At 40.6% G+C, this 23,903-nt stretch overlaps 1 protein-coding gene across 1 annotated transcript in view; it reads right to left on the reverse strand.

Annotated features, from left to right (window-relative positions):
• ADAMTS2 (ADAM metallopeptidase with thrombospondin type 1 motif 2) overlaps positions 1–23,903 on the reverse strand; it is a 190,366-nt gene that overhangs the window by 39,137 nt on the left and 127,326 nt on the right. The window contains exons 4-6 of the mRNA XM_074838354.1: positions 22,105–22,307; positions 10,966–11,049; positions 145–301 (exon numbers count right to left, since the gene is read on the reverse strand). Of these exons, the coding sequence (XP_074694455.1) occupies positions 145–301; positions 10,966–11,049; positions 22,105–22,307 (444 nt within the window). The remainder of the gene's footprint in view (positions 1–144; positions 302–10,965; positions 11,050–22,104; positions 22,308–23,903) is intronic.

A 23,903-nucleotide genomic window follows, 5' to 3' on the forward strand; every position in this document is an offset into this window, starting at 1 on the left:
ACAACTGAAATAGCCCTATGCAGAGCTCTTGGGGGAAGAAAATGTTGACCAAAACCAAGCAAAAGATACGCAATTAAACTTTGGATGACTGGTCTTGCTAAGTGATAAACACAAATGCAAAATGAAATCTGATATACATGTTACCTTGCATGCCAGATGGACCAAAATCCTGCCTTGTGAGAAAGATAGCATGGTCGTGATATTCTGCGTGCCCTGTGTCAGGTTTCTGTTGCAAGTAGGCCCAGCGACACACATTTTCCAGACTTTGCGAAGGGTTCCCAATCTCTATCAGACTCATAGACTGCACATGTGCAGGAGAAGAAGACATCAACAGTTATTTATTAAAAGCTTGGTGAACTTTTTTCCCCAACTTGTTCAGGCACTTGACTAAATATTCCATTTCCATTAAAAGTCTGTTCTTAATGAAGAGAAAATTATCCTTCAGAAACAAATTTTACTGGATCAAGAAATTAAGAAAATATCTAAAGTTCACGCAACTTCTGCATTTAATGAGGTACAAGATACAACAAACGAAAAATAAAAAGACACAACAGAAGAAAAATAAAAAGATGGGTATTTTAATGACAAAACTGGTATTGTATTGTGCACTGTGTGTTATTATTTCTACGTCTCCCTGGCACCAGCTTGCACCATTACTTCCAGTCTGGATATGCAGTTTCTAACGGAGCCCGTGTTGGAACTGCAGCGGCTCTCGGCCAGCAGAGACTAACCCAGCGTGGGGAAGGGTAATGTCTAATGGCCAAGGGAAGCAAATCACAACAACAGCAGAGAGCCAGCACCCAGCCCTGGTTCACCAGCTGCTTTTTGTCATGAAACTGAGCTGTAGGGCTGTTTTGTCAGACATTTGACCACTACTGGATGCTCTGTAAGTGTGAAAACTAAGTGTACTTTTTTCAGCTGTACTTGAATCATTACTTTCAGAAACAGACTCTCCCAATGACTTTCTTTTAAAGTCCATTTTCTTTATCACATTCCACATCTGAAGATCACTCAGAAGGTAGCACACGTGGTATGCCATTCTCCCTATAAACCTTACATGGGTGGTGTGCCAACACGGCTCAGCCGACTCAAATGAGCCAACGTGTTAGGTGTGGTGCAAAGGACAATTCTCTTGAACAAGAAAGGTATTTCAAAAGCCAACTACTACATTTGCCTTTTTCCAAAATAGTACTATCTTTAAGAATTCCCAGCTAATTCTACTTAATACTGTACATTGCTAAGACTTAAGAAAATTTACTGTATGTGGGATGCTATAAAATGTATGACTAATTGACCCATCTTAGGCCTTCCAGGATTTGTAAGAACTACATATGTGAACCCTGGCTTTTCATTTGCAAAAATTGTATTACCATGACAACACCGTAATCATAACACAAACCACTACAATTTAGATGCTGTACTGTACTGTAAGCATTTGTCATTCCAAAATACCTAATGTAGAGCAAAACCTAGCCTGAGCCAAAAATAAGAGAGAAGTAATATAGTTCGTGTTTAAATACAGATGTATTTGACATGTCCTCTAATTGAGTGCATGGTGGAGTACACAGAGTATTGACTACATGAAAAAGAAAATCCTCAAAGGGTTGTGGAAGAACAACTGGAATTGATAAAAGTCTGCCAAACTGAGGTCTGATTTTGGCAAAACTGGGATATTACAATTCTGCAAATGTTCAGAAAAACAAATTAATAAACCAAATAGAGGCACAGTTTGGATTCTGATACCACTGTGGAATGAAAAAGTTGTAATAGAATCCCATGCTGGATCATACTGCTTCCAGCCATAATTCCCTTGGAACTGAACTAATAACCATATTTAAATGGTGGGACAGTTGTGGTGCCTTTATTGCATCTTTGTATACTTATAAGAACAGACTTAAACAAACTTTGAGTGACTACTGCAGAGTAAAATCCTGGCTCTTCAAGCAAAAATCCTATTCGGTTAAACAAGGCTTGACCATTGTTGAGGTCTTTAGTAATATCCATCAGTGCTAAAACAAAAACAAACAAGCAAATAAACAAACAAACTAGCTACATCATCTCCACCTTGTTCTCATTTCTCCAAAGCTTCACAAAAGAAATCAATCCCTTCAAGGAACTCAGGGAGAAATCTTACTGCAAGATCCAAAAAGCAAAGAAAGCTGTAAAATGAAGTTGAGAAATCTCAAGTCATGTGTATGCTTTGCTAATAGTTCTCTGTCTCATAATGACCTCCTTCTGTACATTCTACCAAATGAAAATCATCACATCTTAAGATGCATTGATCAGAAAACAAACAAAAAATACACACTATCAACATGTGCTTTGTTTACGGGTATCGGAATGTTTGCAAAGAAATCTCTGCATGATCAGCAAACAAGCACAGAATATTAAAAGTCAATAATTTCCATATAATCACAATTTTATAGCTTTCCTCTGTCCTATGTCACCTCTTCCCTGCTCGCTAAACTGAAACCTTGCCAGTGGACTCCACCAGAAAAGCAAAAGATTAGTCTCTGAATGAACAACCACAGCAGCTTGCAGCACTTTTCTGATGAACGTTGAGTCTGCCAGAGAGCAGATCAGTCTGCCGCAGCGTCCCCAGCAGCTCCCACGGTTTGGGCACTGTGTTGGCATCTGGCATGAGTTGGCAGCTGTTTTCACTGTATACTTAAGTCCACTCTGAGAGCAAAACTACTGGTTCGGTCCAAGAGCATATCAGTGCTTATTGATCAAAACAGTGATTTTAGAGTTTGTCTTCAAGCAAATGAAAGGAGGGCCAACTGTTAATGTGGAGCATTGTGGGGTTTTTTGCATGTACCGCAATGCAGAAAATTAAGAAAATCCCTTTGACATAAGAGGGGAAGCTGAGAACACCCAAGTCTATAAAACACATTTCAGCTGACAGCCTGACTTCTTCGTCAGTGACACAATTTTTAACATCAGAAATGTAGACACATGTAAAATTGAGCCTTACTGCTCTTTAAGTTGGGAAATGAGGCATGCAGTAGGAATTCAATTATTTTAAGTGTCCATGTGCTACAGATATAAATAGGAGTCGAGGTCCTGTGTCAGTGAGGAGGAATTCCAAAGAGTAAGAGGAAAAACAGTCTACCTGCTGAGTACTCAGAAGTCCACTGAACACTCAAATCATCTGGCCACTAACCCCTTGTCTTTCTTCACTATAATGTGACAGACTGAAAAGAGAAATCCACTTGATTCCTAGCAAATTTTCACCTGAATTCCCACTTTCTGCAATTTGTCAGTGGCTTTCAAATCAGAAAGGCTCCAACAGTACTAATAATGAATGCTGCAAGGCCAGGGAACCACCAGTCTGGGCTCCGAGTCACCTCACTGTGCTATGCAATTGCACTGGTTCAGACCAAAGAACCACATAAGCCACGGTCTTCTCCTGATAGTAGGCAATGGGATACCCAGGGAAGGGAATTAGAGGAGCACAAGTATAGCATAGTATTTCCCTCCAAGGCTCCAGTGGTCTATGGACCAGAGGTTTCCTCAGCCAGACATGTTGCATTTTTATTCATTTTTCCAGCTGACTCACCTTTATAGATAAATGCTGCGGCACTGCAAGAAAGGAACTTAGGAAATCATGGGACCAGGCACAGCTTGTTACTAGATAGGGCAAATGTGTTATGTTTTGGAAGGATGTTGTCCAAAAATTTACTCTTATAGAGATATCAGATAACACTTGATAATATTTTCTGTTGGAAGTCAATGGGGACCTTTCATCAGATTCAGAAAAGCCCAGCTCATTATTAAATGGATAAAGTGAAAGCAGAAAGAGGAAAAGAGATGAGCTGTGTACAGTAACGAGGACTGTAAGTAAAGGTAAAATCCCTCTTTGTCAGACTGCAAAGAAAGTTTGGGGGCTAGCAGGCTGCCTGTGGAGAAGAGGTGTAGGTGTTACTGTTGGCCAGCAAAGGGCCCACACTGCCAGGAACATGCAGGTCCTGCAGCTGGCTGGGAGCTCAGACCTGGCTGGGAAGGACCTCTTTCCAAACAGGACAGCAGGCCTGTGGAGAGCATTACTCAGCTGATCAGCAGGAAAACTGCCAATGGAAAGAGAAACTTTCCTTCTCACAGCAAGAAAAGCAAAAAAATCTGTGGGCATTTCGGAGAACTGCTGATGGAAACAGATGGAGATGTTGGCCAAGAAGTGGAAAGGCCTCAGCTGGGAGAACATCCCCCATGCAAGGAGACACCACAGAGGGTTATGAGGACAGTCTGCCCTAGAGAATCAGACAAGATCCTTGTTCTGGGAAACTCAACATCTACTAATGCCTTCTATTTTTCTTCCTTTTTGATTCTGCCTCCATTTCTTCTCTACTCCCTTTCTTCTTAGACGGATGCAGCAGAAAAAAATAAACAAAAATTTAGAAGACAACTGAGTTGCAACTACCATTCGTACAAAGAGGCAAAGCAAGGCAGAAGGAAATACTTGAAAGTTGTTAATACATAGATCCAGAGGCCCTCTTGTCTTTTGGGAAATCATCAGTGTGATGTTCAGTTCTCTATTATGAAGACACTGAAGAAGTATTCATTTATGAAGCTGACTGGAAGGTCCTTCAAATACTCGTGGAGAATGTTTGGAAAGGAAGAAATATGTCAATTTTTTTTTCTTTGACAGTTTCAAATACAAAGTCATCTTAGAAGAAAATTGCAAATCTAGTCTATATTCTACCCAAACTTTTCAAGAACATTCATGTTGCCAGTACATGTGAAAGACACACTGGTATCACACACAGAATGGCAGCTTTCCTTAACCAACTGTTTTATTTATCTGCCATTTGGCATAACTGAGTACAGCTTTGCAATGGTGTTGATGAGCAGGTACCTGATGATAAGAACATCAGAAATTTAGGCTGGTCAGAAGCTTGCTGGAAAAGGACCTTTCCTAACTCATCCATTAGGTGGTGCTCCAAGAGTACCAACGGAGAAGGCTTTGCTGCTCTTCAGTAGCTCCAGAAGGAGCAGAAATATGCCTAACTTGATAGCTTCAAACTATGGAAGCAAAAGTTGGACCGTAGTAGTATACACATTCGGGAAACAGTTTAACATATGACTTTCCCTTCTTGAATGTGTAAAGTCTCTGCAAAACATACTGTTTACATTGCTTCTACTTGGCATTTCTATTTTCATTGTATATTGGATTAGACCTATATTCTTCTTTCATCCTGAACAAGACAAGCAAAAATAAATAAATACAATTATTGAGTGTCCATGGTAACCAAACTAACAAAAATAGCTCATTTCACAAACTGTCATTTTGCATTCAAAGGACTTGTAAAGCTTTCTTATGGCAGCAATTTGCAAACATTTTTCAGTCTCTAATTCTGTATAAATGTAAGCAGATCAGGAATACAACGTATTGTTTATGCTATCAGCCAGTTCTACTCTCCAAGGTCCCAACAAAACACACCAGGAAATTATAAGCTATGAGTCTAATATATAAACAAGGCAATTCAACAATTTACCCAGATAAATAAGAGGGACAATATCTCCTCTCATCTTTATTCCTACCCTAAACATATGAAAACAGTGCAAAAATATGAACAGCAGTCAAAATACTATATAATATGTATGTTCTGGCCTTGCAACTCAGTCTGTGCAGAATTGGTTACTAGAGATGGCCAAAGGTTGGGGTCAAGAACTCCATCTTCAGACAGGTTTGTATAGCACGATGCAAGATCAGGGCTTGATTCCTGCTGATTCTTTCAGTCTTCTGTATCTACCACTGACAGTGGGTAACTAAGATACTCAACTCACATTGGTGACCTTCTAATACAAGGAGAGCTTGGAGAAGAGGAGGCTCGGGGGGATCTCATCAATGTATATAAATACCTATTGGGAGGGGAGTATCCACAGAAAGGCGGTATCCAAAGAAAGGACAAGAGGCAATGGGCACAAACTGAAATATAAGAAATTCCATTTAAATGCAAGAAAAAAAATTGTAAGGGCATTACTGTAGTTTCAGCCTAAGAGTGGCCAAACATTGGGAAAAGTTGCCCAGAGAGGTTGTGGAGTCTCTGTCTTTGGAGATATTCAAAATCCAGCTGGACAAGGTTCTGAGCAACCTGCTCTAGGTGAGCATGCTTTGAACAGGGGGATTGGACTAGATGATGCCCAGAGGTCCCTTCCAAGCACAGCTATTCTGTGACCCTAATGTACAGCTAACAACCTCCTTGCACTGCCAGGCACAACCACTCTTGGCCAGTTTGTGTCTTCCTGGGACAAGCAGAGGTAAGGGGAGCACTCATTCCTTTCCCTCCAACCAGGGTCAACAGCAAAACAGTAAGGATGAACACCAGATTGAAGGGATAAACCTGGCTTGTCCTCCCATCTCAGCTGTGTCACCTGTACCACCCTCCGGGAAACAGAACCTGGCTCAGACCAAACCACTGCTTTCCACCGTGGCTGAACTGAGAACGTCTTTCCTGCTTGCATCAAGCTTAGACATGAAAAGGTCAGATGGCAGAGATAAAACCAGCACCATTTAATGAAAAGATTGAAGGTAAAATCTTGTCCCAAATGAAGGCAGCAGGAGCTCTGTTAGTATTTCAGACGTACACAATCAAAAAATCCTTCTCAGTTGAATAGTCCTGTCCTATGAGATTGTAGGCATCTACCCCATACTACCTGCTTCCTGAACTGCCATCTCAAAGCTATTTGGGTTTTCTTCCCTCTCCTAATCTGCCTTGGTGGTCAGGTTCCTCTTTCAATTTGACCAAGGTAACACATGGCCAGAGTACAACCACTTGTTCTGGGGCCAACACTGGCTTAGAGCTAACATGGGTTTTTTCTCCCTACTGGTTGCCATCCCAGACGTGTACAGGGCAGACACAGCATCCCCCCAGCACATCCCACCTTGGTCCAGTCTGAATGCGGGTGACTCGAACTGTGCATGTTGCTCCAAAGGAGAGTTCAGGGGTGTCCTGCACTGTCACATTCACACTTCTCAAGAAATAACCCTCATAAATCCTCAGGTGGCTGAATTGATTGAAACCCCTGTAGCTCCTGCAAAAGTCTTTCTGACTATTTTTTCATTAATAACTGTCTTAATTACACCCATCCCAGCTAATGTGTTTGCTTGTCTCTGCTGCTGTGCAAGGGCAGCTCATCTGCACACAAAGTCACCATTGTCAATGGACAGAGCGTGGGGCTGGAGCCAGGAATTTATGAGGTCTTATCCCCAGCCTGCCAGTGGCCTTCCGTGTGGCCTTGGAAAATAACACTTAACATCTTTGTTTTTTTAGCTGTAAAATGGGAATAATAATCTTTATTCATCCACCTCAAAGAGGTGATGAGAGTATTTTATGCAGTGCTCAGGATTTAAATGTTTCCAAACAAATTTTATAATAACCAGTCAGAGGTTTTAAATCCATTCTCAGCTCATCTCTTGCCACCTCCTCTGTGCTTGGTGATAGTGGTTGCTTTGCTTATTCCCCTGAGTATTCTAGAGCTAGCTGGATTACAGAGCTGTTAGAACCAAAATAGGTCTAAATGGAATAATTTGCCCAAACATTGAATTATATTCATCTCAAATGTATCCACAGTTTCCAAAATTTGGAACCAATCTTCCTACTACTGAAGTCAAAAAGGCAGAAGTGAGCCAGCTCATCTTTTTCCCATTTGAAGAAAAATGCACCGCATGTACCCTGTTTACTTATTTGCAGTATCCCATCACATCAGAAAAGCCTGAGTCGATGTAAAGAAAATGCAGAGAAACACATGGTAGCTTCCAAAGCCACTGCAGATATGGAGCAGCCTTTGCAGAACGTGTTTTTCTATCCTATTGATGGAACTGGTAAATGAGCTGGCAGCAGCCAGGCATGGTCAAAGGCTTCACATCAGCCTCTCCAGTATATCAGAGTTGATCATTTGTTTGAAGTACTATGAGAAAAGCGGGGGAGTCAGGAAAGGGCTGGTAGCTTCAGCACACCTACCCCAGACACAGCACAGCCACGCGCTGCCCCCTCCTCAAACACAGCACCCAGCCAGCATCCAAGTGCTCCTTGGCATGTCTCGACCTGCCACCCCCTCAGTCTAAGTCCAGAGCTGATAACTTACACAAAGTGTTAATTCAGTAAAACCGTGTCAAATCTTTTGAATTTGCCCCTGAAGGAATTTCAACATGTGATCACCAAGGAACATTTTCCATTTTTTCATCTTACCAGGGCAATTAATGCAATTACTGAAATTATTGAAACTTTTGAATATACAGTTGCCTGTGTTTGAAAATATTAAAAAATAAGTACATTTCAAGGAATAGAGTACCTTCAAGCAAGAATCACTGAAAAGCTGGTTGCTATGCAACTCAAGTATTGTCCATATTATTCTTATCAACAGATGACTTATTGTATAGAATAATATAATCCTCTTTAACAAAAAACCACAGTAGAGTAGAAGGCTGTTCAGGGGTGGAGAATTGGCAATAGCTCAGAGTGCTGTCATACACCCGATGACGATGGTACATACTTCATCAATTACAGAATCATAATGTAATTATTATGATTATTTAAATGGCCCCCTTGATAATATATATAAATTGCCTACAATGAAATAAATGAATCTAAAGATATCAGCTACATGCTTTCAAAATAAATGCTTCCTCAAACAAGACTGGGATAATATTTTCATACTGTGAAGCCAACCAGGCTGCTTCATTCATGCACTGCCTGAACTTGTATACGCACCCTTCCTTTTATTATGTACTTTGAATATATATTCCTAAAAATTGTTGGTGCTAGTGTGTGGGATAGTAAAATACTGAAGGCTTTGTTCTATTTCCTCAGAATGGGTTCAGAAAGTAAGAACTATGCACATTTTCTCTCTGTTTTTTCCTCTGCTAAATCATCTCAACCCTCCAAAGAGAAACCTCCTCACCTTCTACTCCCTGGTACTAGTCCTCTGATCAGGAGCTTTAAAAACATGAACGTAAAAAAATGTATTTTTATACAGCCAGGGCATGCAGGCCCCCACGCCATCAGGTGGAGAAGCTCAGAAATGATACCTTTTACACTCATTTTACTTTTTTCAGAAAGCCATAAATTGCCTTTCATGTAAATAAGAATCAGATACAGAAATGCAAGAAAAATTATCTTCATGGTTATTTAGGGCAAGCTTGTGATACTAGACTTATTCCATTTTATGCCCTGCTGAAACCAGCAGGATAACCCAGGAACTAATACATCGTCCACTGCAGATTATGAATCTAGAATCCAGAAGCAGACCATCCACATGCAGATTACATAGTGCTACCTGCAACAGCTGTTTTTGTGATATGGCCAAAGACCCACCAAGAAGTGGTTTCCATGCTCCCCCCACTCTCCTCTCTAAAGAAGATTAACATGAAATCTGTAACTTCCAAATTAGCAATGGACAATGCTTTATTCTTCACAAGAAATTAAAGATTCTTAAGGTGAAATAAGGTTTACTGTAGCTATTGTCTGCCATCAGAGAAAGTTATCAGAGTTCAGACTGGTGCAGATCTATAAAGATGGACACTCGTGACAATTATGAAATACTTATGAAATAAGGACAGCAAAGAAGTGACTAGCCAATGTGCTAATTCTTCTGGCTTCTACCGCTACTGCAATATCAGATTTTTATGAAAATTATTAGTCAATCTGCAATCCTTCAAACTGCTGTCATTACAGTAATCATGAGGATAACTTGTTTTGTAATTTAATATTAACTACACACACCATGAACTTTCAATCACAAAATGGCAAATATGACTTTTGTTACCTTTTATTTTAGGACACACATCTGATTAAGCTTATCTAAAACACATAAATACATCACCATCTACATCACTGCAGGAAGAGCAGAGATGGATTGGTGTGTTTAGTTCTCAGATAGGCAAGTTCCAGCAGAACAATTTATCCCAAATCCAGGTAACCAGTCTCCAGCAGAGTCCAGACTAAAACTCACAGTTCCCTCATTTGCACCAGGGAGGAAAATTCATAGCTGGTGTTGAGCAGGGTAAACTGGTGAATGTCAGTGGAGCTTCACCACTGACACCATCTGTGCCGGGTCTTCACCAACAGCACATCAGCAACTGCATGAACGTACATGGAGTCTTTCAGAACCCAGGTTTATTACATGAACATGAAAATGTCAGCAACTCCAGTCACAGAAAGGTACACTAGATTCTAACACTCTGCCTTGAGCAGCTGGGCATACTGCTGTATCGGAGAGCACTAAAATCACGTGTCCTTAACCAAAGCATTTATCAACATACTTGAAAAGCCCTGTTCCTGTTTCCATGGAATTTGATGTTGATTTGGCAAAAATAGGACACAGGCACTGAAGAGTTCAATACTTTTGAAAACCATTTAGCATCTCATTCCTCCTTACCCGAGTTTTGCCTGTAGAGTAACCCCTTCCATAGAAACAGCAAGAGCAAGAACACTTGGTATTCTTAATTACAGGTTTAATCTGCAGAGCTCTTGCCTTTGGCCCCCATCCCACAGAAATCACACTTAACTTTAAGCACATGTGTAGTCCCACTAATGTTAAGCTCAAGTTTAAATTAGTTCTTGGAATGAAGCCGTAGCCCTCAGCATCTTGCAGAACCGATCTTGTGTTTATTGTTACTTACATACAGTTCTATCACAACACCTCATGTTTTCTTTAGGAACTAAAATGTTCACTATGTTTCATGGATTATTCCAAGCAACTCTGAAAAGATAGACTGCCAGAGCTAAGCCGCAACTTAAAATGTCACAGGGGAAACCCAGAAGAAATTCAAATGATCTGAAATGTGAAGTTCAAATGATAAACAAATACATATAAACATAAAAGTTCTTTATAGTCATAGACTGGTAAGGACAATGTACGAATTAAAATAAAAAATGGATACATGTCACCAGTAACTACATTGTTCATAAAAAAAATAAAGTTCAGAGATATTGATATCTTCCATTTAAATTAACCTTTACTTACCTTGCCATAGCTCAGCAGGATTATCCTCACCAAGACAACGTTAATGTGAGCACCCAGGGACTCATCATGATAAATTTCGTTAACCTGCAAAAGAATTCAGCACTTTAATCATGGCGCTGGCAACAAGTACCCATGAAAGCAGTGATACAGCAGTACCTATGCACTGTCATTAAGCCAAAGATCACTTTGTGATCATATATAAAATGGGGAAAACTCCACCAACGCAAGAGGGAATGTTTTCTTTTCTAAACTCTGTTGGAGCCTCCCATAATTCAGGAAATAATTTAAAATCAACACATCATCAGAGACTTCATATTAACCGGTATTTAAGTACCAGCCTAAACAGACTTATACGTATCATGGTGCACCTACACAATGCAGCTGAGCTGATCTAACAGCTACTGCTGCTAAGAAGGAAGATTCCCAGCTTCTCCCTACCTCATCCCAGCTGTGTGTCCGCTGGAGCCCAGAGCCCAGTAGTCCAAGCAAAATCCCAAATAGCTCTCTGCTGGGCAAGACCATGTCTGGGGAAGGGGACAAGTGAGCAGAGGGACAGGACCTCTCTCCTGAGAGCCATTTGCTGAGTCGGCTCAGCTGCACCCTGTAACTCTTCCATCTGGGACCCATCACATCACACTCTGACAAGAGGATATACCTCCCTCAAAAAGCACGGTTGGCCACATGGGCTGGCTTTATTGTGTGTCAAAACTAATCACTGTTAAACTTTGCAAGCACAACAAAAGCTACAAAATGCCAACAAATCAAAAACTGTCTTTTTTTTTATACCAAAGCTACATAACTGAACATGCACATGGGGAAATCACCCTAGGAATACTGAAAAGAAAACTGTAAATATTTAGAGTAGAGAATGAAATGTGGATGTATAAAGATTACTTAGGAAACACTGCTACAAGGAAGCTAAGCAAATATTAACGGTCAAAGAGGCTGATTTAGGTATTGGGATGATGAAGACAGCATGAGACTCAGCCAAATGGCAGAGGTTTAGCTTTACAAATTAGAAGAGGCAGATGAGATTCCCTGCAAGGCAAGTGTCTTTCCTAAAAACTCTTCCCTTGGTAAAGGCTGCACCAAACTGGACTGCTTTGCTGCCTGGACCTAAATTTCATTTATTCCTGCAAAATAGATCCATTACTACAAGGTAATAATGTCCTGTTTCTTCAGTCACCCCTAGTTTTAATGGCCCATCTTTTATGTCTGTACAAATCATTACAACTAAATACATCAGTAGGTTTTGCTAAGAAATCTCCACTGACATTTTAAAGTGAATTTTAATTAATTTTATGAGTATTTGGGGATATAAGAGAGCCTAATGTTGGTGATCCTGAGCGTCCTGCACTGATGGTTAGGAGACAGCGTGGCTGAACCGTGGCTCCAGGACCCAACTCACACCCCGCAGGGCATCTGCCCAGGCACCTGGGGAACATGCTGTGGGATGCGGGGGATCCAGGCTCGTTACCGGCTGATGAGCAGATCCTTGGCTGGAAGGTGGTGGGCGAGGAGCCTGTGGCTATGACTGGCTTCAGGGGCCTCTATTTTCATTGCAGTGTAGAAGTAGCTGATCTCGGATCTGCTTTGTAAACTGTATCTCTGGAAATTAGATTATTTATTTACATGTCTGAATAAGACTTTAGAAGGTTAACTTTATATTCCTGTATTTAAAAAAGTCTTTTACCTTGAGGACCATTACTGAACACAGATTATAAAGAGGTAAGATATAAACATGCATTTTGCTTTACAAAAATTCTTCCACCCATTTCTCAACACCCCTGCATGTTGTCAAGGGAGGCAAGGATATTAATTTGCCTCACTCTTTGTGTAGTGGGAAGAGAGCACATGCATCAAGCGTGAGGCTGAAATAAGCTGTAAGTTACCTATACATGAAACGAGTACTGAACGAAAACTCCTGTGTATAGAGGACAGTAAACACAGCATGTAAATAAGTATTTAATTAGTTCATAAAGCATAATCCAAACTGCTGCACACCGCTCTCTCATTAACTTCCAGAATTTAACCTAAGCCTCTTTTAACAATAGTTGAGTAACAGAACAACCGTATCGCTGTTGCGTGCCAAAATGAAACTTGGCTTGAAAACGTTGATGGAACAGAATTGAAACACTGTTTGACTGTTCATGCAAATGACATCTAACAAACAAACTGTGAATGAACAGAAAAGCACAAGCACTGTAAAAAGCTGCTTGGTTCTCCTGGGATACTGGATTTTCTGTAAGACAGTGGGTCAATTCAAAGCTCTGGGTCTTGGTTTCATTAATAAGGATGAGTTCAACCCCTCTTCACACAGCAGCTGAATTGAACCCTCTGAGCCTTTCTCTAAGCTAAAGTGTGACTTTACTAGTAGTGTCTCACTGCACATAGATAATATGCTGAAATAGATGCTTTTACTTTTTTCAGCATGGCCTAAATTGCACCTATTTGTTTCAGGAAGTTAATAAAGATAGAAGATCCAAGCGACTGAATATTGTGTTCTCAACCGTTCATGAAAAGTGCACGCACCGAAAGAGCCTCCGCAATCCCCAGCTCAGATTCTCCAAATTTCCACCTGTTATTTCAACAGGAAAGCAGAGTTAAGCTAATGCAGTTCATTGTATAGGGTGTAAAATAACCAACCTGTGGAATGTGAAAGCTCCAGGCTCTCATCCAACACAACTGCTGAAATGTTTGTTTCAAAGCAGAGATAATCAGACAATAGATATATGTTCAGATGCTGTGTAATAAATACACACAGGTGTGAAAATGATTACATAGCACTTCTACAGCACTGCATCTCCATGTACTTCAGTAGGACATCCGGGTTCATATCAATACAATCAGAGTCAATGTCCTGTTCTTACATCGGTAAGTCTAAAATTATGTTGCTGCATAGGAAAAAGAAGTGCACAGAGACCATCCCAAAATCACAGCTCCTGAACTGAAGGCAGCGAATGCATTAAATCTTGTTAGATGTCCTACAGTGATTCAGCATTTATAGAGGGCAATGAAGAAGGTTGGATAAATCTCAAGGAATTCAAAGCATGGTGGAACACTGTAAAGAGACTTTCATCAAGCTATTGTAGTTCACAAACTATTTTGGGATAACTTTGATTTATTTTTCTGGGATATTTCAATCAAAGCAAAACATGCACTTCTATTTAAAGTCTCTGGTTAGAAATCAGGCTTGCACAGATTGGTGCTACATAAGAAAAACAAAGACTTTATTTATTTTTTTCTTCTGTCCCTCTCTGCTTATTTTATAATTCCTCCCTTAGCGAGTTTCAAGTCAGCACAGTAAGCACGTAGAATACATCAAAAGACCCCAACTAAAGACAAGCTAAGCATCATGCTTTGTAAAAGAAGCACTGCAAAGTTTTTATTATTGAGCAAAGCAGGGCCCAGTCCTAAAAGGGAGTTTTGAAAACTGCTGTATCACAAACAGAAATAAATAGCCTGCAATTTTGCCAGTCTTGGTGCAGAGTGGGTTACCTGCTGATATAGCTGGCAGGATTTTTAGGGAAAGTCAGGTGGTTCCCTGAATCTCTAATTAAACCAATGTGCAATAGGAGAAAGAATAATCTGCATATTTTGGCAAGTCATCGGCAAATTCATTCATGCAGTTTGAAGGAGTTCCCAGCCTTGCAAAGTTTGTTAGTATCTGCTATGCAAAAGACAGCCCACTTCATCACAACACGGCTCCGTCCCGCTGAACCATAAATCATCGCGGCTGACTTCATGCCAAGGCGCACCCTCCGCGGCTCCATGCATTGCCCCGTACGGCTGGGTGAGCACTGCTTCCTCAGGCGCCCTCGGCACACACCCTTGAGGGACATCTAATAGTTTCAACCTCTGGCTACCATCAACCTCAAGCAGATCTGACCCAGCCACAGTGGCCATCGGAGGGCATATCTAACCATTTGGAAAGGGCACAATTCAAGATGCAGTTTATGCATCTGGCTTTTCAGTCACCACAAACTGCTGATCCATCCAACCCAATTAGACTGCTTTTTGATCACCCAACATCCTTACATAACTACTGCTGCAGAAACTCCTGATGGCTACGTGCTCTCAGGCAGAGCAGGGACCATGTGTGGATCTCTGCCAGAGCGATAGTGGAGGAGCTGGAGAGCATCAGCGCCTTCCCCATGGGATGGCAGAGCTCCTGGCAAGCCATTGTTTGAGCCTAGCCCGAGATGCAGCTCATTCATCAGATCATAATTATCTGCAGCAAAGCCTCAGTGCCTGGTGGGCATCCAGTGATTGTCTATTTCTGTAAGAAAAGGCTGTTTTGAATTACAGAATAGGAACCAGAAATGTCACGGTGGATACCAAGCACAAACTTTTGTAATCTGACCCTCCCGAAAGCATTCCCCTCTCACTTTATTTTTCTGCGTTCCCACTTCAAACACCACTATCCTAGTCGATTTTCATCACCTCCTTTATGCTTTTGAAGACCCCAAACTAACATTTCTAACATTCCCAAAGCTTCATCTTAATCCCACAGGAATAACATTACATCAATTTCATCGAGTGGATAAACTATGGTCACATAGAAAGTCAACAGGCAAAATCCAGGGTTCCCAGTCTCCCTTTCTAGTCCTTACAAGGCATTTCCTCATTTCCTCAGAGAGGAACTCTTTTTTTCTGAAATCTTTGTTGAGCGTCACAAGGAAAAAAGAATAATGAAAGCACACAACACACATGAAACTTAAAGGTCAAACTGTGATCTCAGATTTGGAAAACATCTATCATTCTGCTCAAAACCACAGGCACAGGCAGTTTTAGAAGAGCTTGGCAATGTACATTGCAAAACGGAGATAAGAATCTGGCATTTTGTATGCAAATACGAGTCTGAGTCCTGATTTACCTTCCTTGGTGTGAGAGTCAGTAGATGTTACCAAGTCCAAGTTAGCTGCTTCTGATCAAATGAAAAACATTCCCCAGAGCAGATGTGCTGGCAAGGCACTAGGTAGCTTCGTGTTACGGTTCTCTATCTCATCTTCAACTGTAACATTGGCTTTAGAAAGGTCATAGACTGTTTTCTGACTTCATGACTAATTTATTTTTCTTAGTTCCTCCCTCAGGCTCTTGGAACTTCTCATTCTTGCTCATAAACCACTGCTCTGAGAAGTTTCCCTAAACACTGTAAATTACCTTTGCACCAAAAGACTCGGTATTTTTCTGAATTACTGTCTCAAGACCACTTTAATAAAATCAACTACAGTATCATAAAATAATTAAGCAGATGCACTTATTATATTACTACAAAGGATAGGGGTGTGGTGTTGATGCAATAAATATGGTGACCTCTTCCAATCTAAGTGGCTTGGTTAAGAAAAGCATCCAAAATTTGAAAGCTGACACTAATTATTGATACTCCATCACACGAAACATGCTGCCACATCTCAAAAGTTCCTGACTGCAACCTTTATGGCTATAGTTCATGTTGGTATTTGGAGTAAAGGAAAGAAATCTATCTTTTAACAGTAACTATCCTCTATCTCAAGGATGGTACCAAAACCTGTGTGATGATCTGTGCTATGTCCAACAGGGCAGCAAGGCACATTCCTGTTAACAATAATGAGCATTGCTCACCTAATTGACACTGGAAATAGTACTCCTGTGAAAATGAATAAAACCCATAAGAGTTCAGAGGGGGTATTTCCTGTGGGACCTCCTGAATGTCCAATGACAAGTACAACTTCCACTGTAGTGTGGCAATCAAGATAACGAACACAAATACTCTCCCGAGGCCTTTTCAGAAACTGTTCTTCTCACTAGTCACAGCTCCTGGTTTATAATGAACAGTCTAAATGTGGAGTTAACTCACACACATATATTTAGATTTTCAAACAAGCTGTAATTCAACTATTGACAGCTGAAGTCCCTCAGATGAATAGAGCTGGATTTGTGTTTGTTACTTGAGGAACTTCTTAAGAGTTAGTTCAGATCTGAAGTGAAATAAACTGATTTGAAATAATGAGTACTGGTGCTTATGAATTATTTAATTTTTAAAAATCCAGTCAATTCTATATTACTGAAATATCATTCCCTTCTAAAAAAATGCTTTTTAGTTTAAAAAGCACGATTCTGAATACAGGGTGTACCATTATTTCAAAGTATTCAATCATCACTTTCTTTTTAACAGCTTGAATTAGACATGCTTTCAGGTTTCCATCCAACTGCCAGTTAGAAACCGGTGGCATTTCTGCCCTTTCCTCTCATTAGGGACTTGCTGTTCTGTACCTGCAAATCTTCATCCCTCATCAGCCAGAGATACGAAAGCAGAAATCTCATCTATAATAGTAGTATCATGTACATCCTATTAAAGAGGACAGATAACATATTCAGAAGTGCCTCAGGGCCACAATTTCAAAGACATGTGTAGTGCTGAAAGATGCAGGTGAAAGACTCCAGGGACTTTCCAAAGCCCCCAGCTGCATAACCCCCATTGATTTCAGTTATTCAAATGAAAAGTTGTTTAATGTATTTGTTCAGGAGCTGAAGTTGCACTTAAAGTCTGGGAGAGACATAATTCCATGGGCTAATTTTTAAAACTTATTCTCACTAATTTCAAAGGCAGGTAAATGACTAAATATTCAGATAAATCTAGCCCAGAGTGAGGCATAAATCCTGTTTAGGGTCTATCTCCCTTTGAAATAATGGCAGTTAGGCAGCTAACTACTTTGAAGAGGTGGGATTTAGCATTGCAAACATTTTGGCCATATATCCATTACACAGATGTAACAGAGGCTAACCCCTAAATATTGCAATATCACATCTTTTACAATAAAGTAATGGAAAGGAAATTAAAGATTTCTTCGCCCCTGGAAATTGTCCAAAAATCAAAGAATGTACATACTTTGTAGACAAATTCTAAAAATTATACAAGGATGACAATTGCCAGCATTAGAAAATGAGGTAGCTGAGAAACTGAGGAATATTGTGGAGGAAGAAAGACAAAGGATACAAGAAAAAGCTAAAACAGTGGCCTCACTGGGAAAAAACAAACCACAATTTAAAGAGGGGCATGAAACTTGAAGACTTGAAGTCAAGACAGATGGAGCCAACACATTCAAAACCATTTGCAGTTGAGCTTATTTCATGAGACGTTGCTATTTGGAATGGCCGAAACATTGTAAGATCACAAATTCTTCCTCTACCTCTTTAGGAAGCTGTTTTGAAAATATCCATTCTCGATGTGACCCTGAACACAGGATTGTAGAGGCTGAAATATTCACCTTAATCAATACTGCAGGTCCAGCCAGCTAAATGTACTGGTGAGTCTCAGATCTGCTGCTCTTCCACAGGAGGCAGCAAAAGGCCTGCTTAATCCTGAAAACTATTTAAAAGAGGGTTATGAAATGATCAGAGAATTTCAGCCCTGGGGCTGGCTACCACCAATTCCCACTTTAGCTCAATAACGCCCATTCAGCACCCTGCTCCTCCTCCCAAAGTGTCCTGCAGTGAAATCCTTTTGTTTCCCAAGGAACAAGATAATTCTTCAACACTGCTTCTAGCCTTCCGCTTTTCTAATATTTCCAAACATTTGTACGAGCAGATAAAATCCCTGGGATTTTTAGCCTCCTTCTTGCTGAAATTAAGTTACCTTCCACGTTCCTGAGTAAACTACAGAGCTGCAAGATACTGCCCAAATATCTTTCCTCTGTTGCAATGCTCCTGCATGCTATAAATACAAATTTAATTTGTGCAATGTGTGGGCTCACGCTCGGAAATGCAGAGGACACTGCAAGCTAATATCCTTCCCAGGAAAAAACACAGCATGACGTACAAAAAAAAATGGTGCAAGCAAGAGGCAGCCGAGGGTCTCTAAAGTGAAAACAATGGCATATTTTCCAAAGATGGACTGAATGTCCCAATGGTGCCGAGCAGAGAAAAGAGAGGATGTCAAGAGAAACCAGAGTATTTGTATGAGGAAATGACTGGAGGATGAAAAGGGGGTGGCAAGAGGCCGAGCTCACTGCGGTGAAATGGCTGGCGTACAGTCAGGCGATACATGGCTGCAGCCCAAAGCGTTAAAAATCCTCTGGCATCTATCACCGTTCGTTTGGGAGTGACTTCATTTCCAAACCTTGGGATAAATATTAGTACAGCTATTCAAGATAGCCAGGACACCCGGCCCCTGTTTTTTCTCACTTTATGGCTTTTAGGTGTGGACTGTAACACATCACTTAAGCAGCACAAAACAGATTTACTGAGTAAGTTGTTGCACTGGGCTTGAAAAAAATATATTGTTTTGATTGGGTTGGTGGTAGGGTTCCACCCAAGTTTCCTGGGAAAAGTTAATTAAGGACAACTGCTCACACCATCACACACACTGAAATCAAGCAAAGTGGGGAGAAGCAGCCATGCTGGGAGTTGCTTCTGGGGAAGTGTCATGCCTCCAGGAGGCATTAGGGAGGATTCACCTGGGATTTATTTCAGTTTTGAAACCACAGAAATTCAACTATTTGATCACCCTCTTATCTCCAGTAAATACTTCCACTATTATTTTATTTGCTTATTATGCATTCTTTGATTTTATGCTTATTGCCTTGTTACTGTATGAAGCTAATTGATTACGTCCATAAAACCAGCAGGGTACACACAATCTGATGGTTATGGTAGGATCTTCCACCAGATTTAAAAAGACATCTGGAATTTTTTGCAGCTGTCTCTTCTTTTTCAGTTACCCTTGGATGAATGTATCTCATTAGAAACATACTGTCTACATGTGACCCCTAACAGCTAGAGACCCCAAAGCTTTTTATATTGGGTCCATTTTCTACGGAAAAAAACCCAAAAAACCCTACTCAAGGAGGTAGAAGAGAGGACAGTGGGAAAGTCACAGTGTGAATTTCAGCAAAGGAGACCAAAGCAATGGTCTACACAGAAATACACCTTGCATCCATCTAGCAGCGAGAGCTAGAGCTGGAGGAGCTGCCAGCTGGAGTTACACTGCCGACAGGACGGAGTAGTTCTGTGTTGTGATGTCCCTCGACATGATACAGGTCCCCAGCATTGTCTGTTGTCTGCAGTAACAAACCCCTCTTGCCTCTCTATACTGGAGCAACGCTTGGAAACAGCTGGAAACAGAACTGGTAAACATCACCCATCCCTCTGCTAACATACAGACTCTAGAAACCAGCTGAGTTTTGAAGAAGGAAAGAACAGGACAACACTGATGACTGTCAAAGACTATCCAGAGCCTCCTCAAGAGGCCTTGTGGATGGCAAACAGCCCCTTGTATTTGGACAAATGACACATCCTCAGTCCCCAAAAGACATGTTTCTACCTCAGATCTCCCAACAGAACAACTACTGCCTGTGCCAAGAGCTGCTACAGCCCTGTGGGTACAGTTACACAGGCTGCACTTTCTAAACCACTTGCAGAGACAGCATGCTCAAGAGTTGTTATTGCTTACAATTTGTGTGTTGGATGGTTTGCTAAAATTAGGAAAAAGTATATTCCAGAGCTGGATCATTTATGGCTTCTTTACCATTACTGTATATTTTAATTCTTAAAAATAGATTTAAGTGACATGATAAGTAAAGAGTCCTGTCTAATCTATTTCAGCCTGTTTGCCACATTCCTGGTTTGGCCTGTTTGGCTTGTTAATTTAGAGATGTATAAAACCATCTGTTTCACTGTAGACTTTGTTTTAAGCCTCAGAGGAAACAAACCACACAAATAAATGAAATTCACTATGTCATTTCTGTTAGAATACATGTATTTACAGCCAACAGAGCAGACACTAAGTACCCTATAACTCTAATGTTAGTGCAGGTTTTTAACTACTTACAGTACTGTTATAAAAAGACAGTGCAACTGAATTCATATCACACAAGGGGTTTTCTTAAATGGTATTTCACCTCTCATTTAAAGTGAAAAACACTGACATTCTACACATTGTTAAAAGAATGTAATAAAGAAAGAAAAAACCAAGCTTCAAAATTAAAAAAATTAAAAAATTAAAAAAATATATCTTGGAAAAAGACAGACAAACGTATCTAATAGCCCGGATTTCTGTCCATATATCTGCCTCTGGTTTGTAATGCCAAGAAGTCACCTACAGACACTCATCCTTTTGACATGGCTGTAAACTTCAGCAGTCATACCCTATTTGTCAAAAACAGAGCAGACCTACCTACAATTTTTTACTCAACAATATTTCACTAAGAACACACGTTCACTGAACCTAAAGTTTTTACAGAAGTGTGTTTTATTGAGAAGAGACTCCTGTTCCAGATGAGAATGAGTAAAGGAAGAAAGTCACCCCTGAACGAGTTGCCTATGAAGGGGTCTACCACTCACTTCCATTTTTTGGCCAGAAGAATAAAACATATTTTGATTTTGATCTATAATAGAGACGATTTTTCAAAACCTGCCCACAAAAGAGAGTCCTTGCTTACTGACCAGGGTACTAGAGGGCTGCTGTATCTGCTCCACTGATATTTAGAAAGAAAAAATGGTTCTTTCAAATGTAATATTCTCTAGTGTCTCCTTTCATCACTTACTAAACTATACAGTCTGTTGCACAGACTATGATTCTAAAGGTTAAATATTTAACTAAGAAAATCTAAAGATGTCAGTCATGGAGTAAATACTAAATCAGCTTAAGAAAGTTCAGTGATATATTGCATAACATTTTACAGCAGGGTGAACAAGAAGTAGGTAGGTGGCCTGAGACCTAAAGTGGTTGTTGGGGAATCAAAGAATTTAACCCAGTAGTTTTAAAAATGTATAAGCCAATTGAAGTTTCTATTAGAACCTTATTTAAAGACAGTTCTCCAAACCATGTTTTCCAGCAGGCAGCTTAGGCTAAGGGAATGTACAGCTAAAACGTAATGACTTCCAAGAACCTAAGCCCCCGACCCTGTGCCCCCATCCACCAAAGCACATAAACAGGACTTTTTAAGAGACATTTTAAGAGTCCCACAGTCAGCTTCTTCCTTGGCCCCTTTTTCTTCTTGTCCTTCTCCCCTTTGACTTATTCTGAAAATGGCCTGGCTGTTCCTCCTAGAGTTATTTTATCTCCTGCCATGAGAAAAATCTGTTATGTCTTATTCAAATGGCTAAGCCAACATTCACTGTCCTTTCCAACAGTGCAGTTAGTGGGGTTGTACTCACAATATTCATCAGGGTCAGCAGGTACTTCTGAACATGTTCTTTTCCATGGAACTGAACAACTGAGTCATCAACCCCCAGAAGGACTTCAATGTTGTAATCATCCTCCGTCGCATGCCTTCGATAGCGCTGCCTTGATCTATGCACCCGGTCTTCAATAAAGCTCAAGGCGCTGTCGAGACCATCCAAATTAGTGAGGTTAGCCGCTGAAATCAAACAGACAAACGAGTTATCAACCAAGAGAGGTTCAAGCTCGGGTCTCAGCTAAGCTGGTATAAATTTGAAGTAGCAGCATTTGTTACGTTCTGTGTGTTATATAACAGCATTAGTTTCACTTAATGTCAATTAAAAATGACCTAGATGAGAGAGGAATCTGACCCTAAAGATTTGTACTTTGCAAGTAAAAGCAATACTTTCTACAAAGTAATATTGTGTAATAAATACAAGGCCAAAAGGACAGCAAGTCATACCAACGTCTTGATGAGAAGAATGGAGCTGTTTGCAGTAAAATACTTGCTGCTTAAAAGTACTTGTAAGAAAAATACACTGTTCAGGAGACTTGTGCTACCAAGGATACCCTCCATTTCAGAACAATCGAAGATAGACACCATACTTCAAAATCTGATCTTATTGCCCACAGAATCCTATTTCAAGGCAAGTACAGTTGCCAATATAGCCTTTTTCTATCCAGGCAGGTAGTAACAACCCAATCTGTCCCGCTTCAACACATTAGCTCCTTTCCTAGATACACACACGCAATTCAACAGTAGCAACATGGATCCTCTTTATCGTTGCAACTTAGGAACACATTTTAGATATTAAATTAATTCATTTATAGCCGTGTTCACAGATTTTTTTAACAGCTTTTCATCCTTCATTCCCAATTTGCCATGTCACTTTGCATTATTGTATATAAAAAACAAAGCCATCAGGCACAATAGCAGTCAACATTATTACTGATGACTTCTAATAGTCCCTGTGATTTGAAAAGCACGTTCTTTGACAGGACATGATACAATTAGTGTGGCACCTACGTACTAAAAATTAACATGAAAATATGAAATCTTGACATTTAACCCTATAGAATAACTATGATTAGCATTAATATCACTATTATCATTTGCACTACAAGACCCCTGGAAGCCCTACCAAGAACCTCTTGATTTCAGAGAATATGAGGAAAGGACTTGCTCAAAGAGGCGAAAAAAGGCGTTGAGAGTGCTGTGGATTCATTTAAGGCTCCCAGTGCTTAGTTCACAGAAACATAATAGGAAGCAAAGGCATCACCTTCAAAGCAGAAATAAGAAACAACTTTTGCAAATGTTACAAAAGTGGATTCTCCATCTTCATTTATTGAAGTTTTCACATCAAAACTGGCTGCTTGGGAAGGGATGAATGAGTCACCAGATCACTTGGCTCATTACAAGAATGTCTGTGCTCTTGCCTTAAGACTGCTGCCTTGGGCTGCCATTTCAGCAGGTCCTGGGCAATGTGCAGCCCAAGCAGAGCCTCCCGCAGCTCCCAGCCGTGGTGACAACAATGTACCAACCTGTACAGCCTCCAGCTGTCAGGAGGGATGCACACCTGGCCTCCCCGGCCCCCACCACAGTGTCCCTTACTGCCCCGTGCTTCAAGCTGTGCCTTGTGTGGCGAGACGCTTGTCTCTGTGCCTCCTAGAAGAGAGCTTCAGTCAAGGACAGTCCCCAAAAGACACATTTGCCTGGGCAGCTTGTTACCATTTCTCCACCAACCTCCAAGGACGTGCTTGTCACGAGACTCACAGCTGCAGGCCACCGCACTGC

Source organism: Strix aluco, chromosome 13 (assembly GCF_031877795.1).
Source record: "Strix aluco isolate bStrAlu1 chromosome 13, bStrAlu1.hap1, whole genome shotgun sequence".
NCBI lineage: Eukaryota > Metazoa > Chordata > Aves > Strigiformes > Strigidae > Strix > Strix aluco.